The sequence below is a fragment of the Bombus vosnesenskii genome, unplaced genomic scaffold (assembly GCF_011952255.1).
Source record: "Bombus vosnesenskii isolate JDL3184/JDL3185 unplaced genomic scaffold, Bvos_JDL3184-5_v1.1 scf7180000013753, whole genome shotgun sequence".
NCBI lineage: Eukaryota > Metazoa > Arthropoda > Insecta > Hymenoptera > Apidae > Bombus > Bombus vosnesenskii.
Window position 1 is genome coordinate 210,282 of NW_022883205.1, and position 2,869 is coordinate 213,150.

Here is a 2,869-nt window from a genome sequence, read left to right on the forward strand (position 1 = left end):
ATGACCGGCGCTATCATCTTGGAGGTGCCCGGTGATAAAGACCGGAAGAAGGCGTCCACGCTGGTGTCACAGGGTAAATTTGACTCCGATAAGATAGTTAATCCTAACTGCCTTATCATGAGTCACCGCCAGGGTAACATCCAGTCACTCCAAACATGATACATCCGTACAAACGAAGTCCAGAGTCCTTCTCTCCAACAAAGAAACTAATATAAATACTTATCCCGAAATCACCCGAGCAGTCTGCAGTCGGCAATACTCAAAACCTACTCAAAACATTATCGTTGTGAACCTCGAAAAGTTTATTGTACAAGTGTGTGAAAATAAAGAGCTCGATCCCCTGTTTCGAGATCGATACTTTGTAATAATTTGATAAATTTTATAAATATTATAAATATTACCCTACACTGGCGACGCGTCTGGTGCAGATCTGGGACCCGACCACGGTCAGAGTTACGGCTCCAGCCAGAATGGAGAATACATGTGGTTGGGATAGACGTCTCCGTCTCCAAGAAAGAGCTGCGGGACACCTTGGCGCTGGCTGCGGGATGCGACGGCGCGGAGGTGCAGGTCGGAGAGATTGGGACCACTAGAAACGGTCTCGGCTCGGCTTGGGTGCGTTGTCCATTATTCGGAGCGAGGAAGCTGGCTCAGGCAGGAAAGATTGCACTGGGATGGTCCACATTGCAAGGGCAGAAGCCATCGCCAAAAAGCCCTTGCAGTGCTTTAGATAGGAACTAGGGCACGTCAGGGCGACGTGCGTATCGATGGTGGACCGATCACACCTATGTTATAGGTGTGGCGAAGCTGGGCATCGCGCTAGAGGCTGTATTGCCTCGACACCCAGGTGCCCCCTCTGCGAGTCGTTCGGAGCACCTGCGGTCCACCGGATGGGAGGAACGGCGTGCTGCCCGCCGAAGAAGGGAAACAGGAGGAAGCCATCAATTCGTGACTCTGCCGTGAAGAAGAGCATAGCGGATCCAGCGTGTACCGAAGGAGGTATCAGAGGAGCGGTAGATGGCCGGGAGTAGGCCAAATTACGAATGAATTTTCTGTAATAACCTGCTAGCCCGAGGAAAGATTTTACTTCTGTTGTTCTTAGGTTGTCTAAAGTTTTTTACTGCTTCTATCTTCTTCGGATTGGGTTTTACTCCTTCACTTGTTATGGTATGTCCGAGGTATTCTAATTCCGGTTTTAAAAATTCACACTTATCTGGCTGTATTTTCAGCCCTAATTCCCCAAGTCTTTGTAGAACGATAGCTAAGTTTTGGTTGTGTTCTTCTACCGATTGACTAAAAATAATAATATCGTCCAAATATACAAAGCAATGTTTGTTAATAAGTCCACGAAGCGCAGTGTCCATCATTCTTTGAAATGTCGCTGATGCGTTTTTGAGTCCAAACGGCATTCGATTATAATGGTAATGTCCTTGTGGTGTGCTAAATGCAGTGTACTTCTTTGATTTGGGATCCATAGGAATTTGGTGGAATCCTGAGGATAAGTCTAGGGCGGAAAAGAATTTTGCGTTTCCTAACTGTGATATTATGCCATCTATGTCGGGTAGTGGATATGCGTCTTGGTCCGTAACTTCGTTAAGTTTTCTAAAATCAATTACAATTCTCCATTTCTGTTTTCCCGAGGCGTCCTGTTTCTTTGGTACAACCCATACTGGAGAATTATATGAAGAGTCGGAAGGTTCTATAATGTTTTTCCTAAGCATTTCGTCCTTCTGTCGCCTAATTTCTGTTTTGTGGCATTCAGGGGGTCGGTAGGATTTAGTGTTTATGATTTTGTTCTCTTTTAGCGTAATTGTGTGTTTAGCAAGTGAAGTGCATGGTAAGAGTTCTGTTTCGAGATTGAAGACGTCCAAATAATAAAGTAATATCTTTTCAATTGGTTCTCTGAGAGCTTTTTCTATATGTGAAAGTCTAACTAGATCTCTGAATGTAGAAATTTGGTTGTAGGTGTTAGAATTTTCGATAGAATTAGTGATTTTTAAGTTGGACTCACCACCATTGATAAAGCATACTGGAGTCGGTCTCCCTTCTAGGTACACTGTCTTTGATATGGCTTGCCCAGTTGATATGGTCGTTACCGGTTGTACCAAAGTAGTATTATTGCCTAGTTTTAATTCGTCGTTGGAAAGATTGAATTTAAACTGTCGTAATGCGGGGAAACCTAATATTCCATCTTCTATTAGCGGAAAATCATCATCTATTACATGGAAGTCTATCTTCTTGTTAAACAGATCTATAACGACGCGTTCTGAAGTTTCGAATTCAGAATGCCCCATTGTGAATTGCTTCACAGGTACCGGTTCTGTTCTTGATGTCCATTTTCGCTTAAGCAGGTTGATTCCTGCCCCTGAGTCGACAAGAAATGTTCGTTTCGGTTGTCCGGCTGGTCCAAGGAGCACTGTGGAGAGTTCTCCTGTAGTTGCATTGATCCTGATTCTTTCGTTTCCATCTTGATGAAGTTGATTGGGGGTGCTCGTTGTTGTAGGCCTGGTGTTCGAAAATTTGGACATTGGTTTGACCTGTGTCCAAGGCGTTTGCACTTGAAACATTGTATCTAGGCTCGTCCTCCTAACGGTGCGCGTTCGGTTCGTCGAAAGGCCGTATTAGGTTGTTGGGCGAAACCATTTTGAATCGCTCTGGGCGGTGTGGACGTGAAATTTGCTACTGGTCGTAGTCGATTATCGGGGCGAATGGTCCGTTGCTTGCGGGTTCTGTACTCATGAAAGTATCTTTCGATTTGGATGGCGCGTTTCTCGGCTTCAATAAAATTCTGCGGCGGAGTGGTCAGTAGCATTTGTCCTATTTCTAATTTTAATCCGCGAGCAAAGTCCGTTATCGAGTCTTTCAGGAT

The 2,869-nt window shown here is 44.8% G+C and overlaps 1 protein-coding gene across 1 annotated transcript; it reads left to right on the forward strand.

Annotated features, from left to right (window-relative positions):
• On the forward strand, nucleotides 1–741 carry LOC117238902. Its single transcript, XM_033504102.1, has 2 exons — nucleotides 1–73; nucleotides 497–741. The coding sequence occupies exons 1-2, from the start codon at nucleotides 1–3 to the stop codon at nucleotides 739–741; spliced, it is 318 nt and encodes a 105-aa protein (XP_033359993.1).
• The last annotated feature ends 2,128 nt before the right edge of the window (nucleotides 742–2,869 follow it).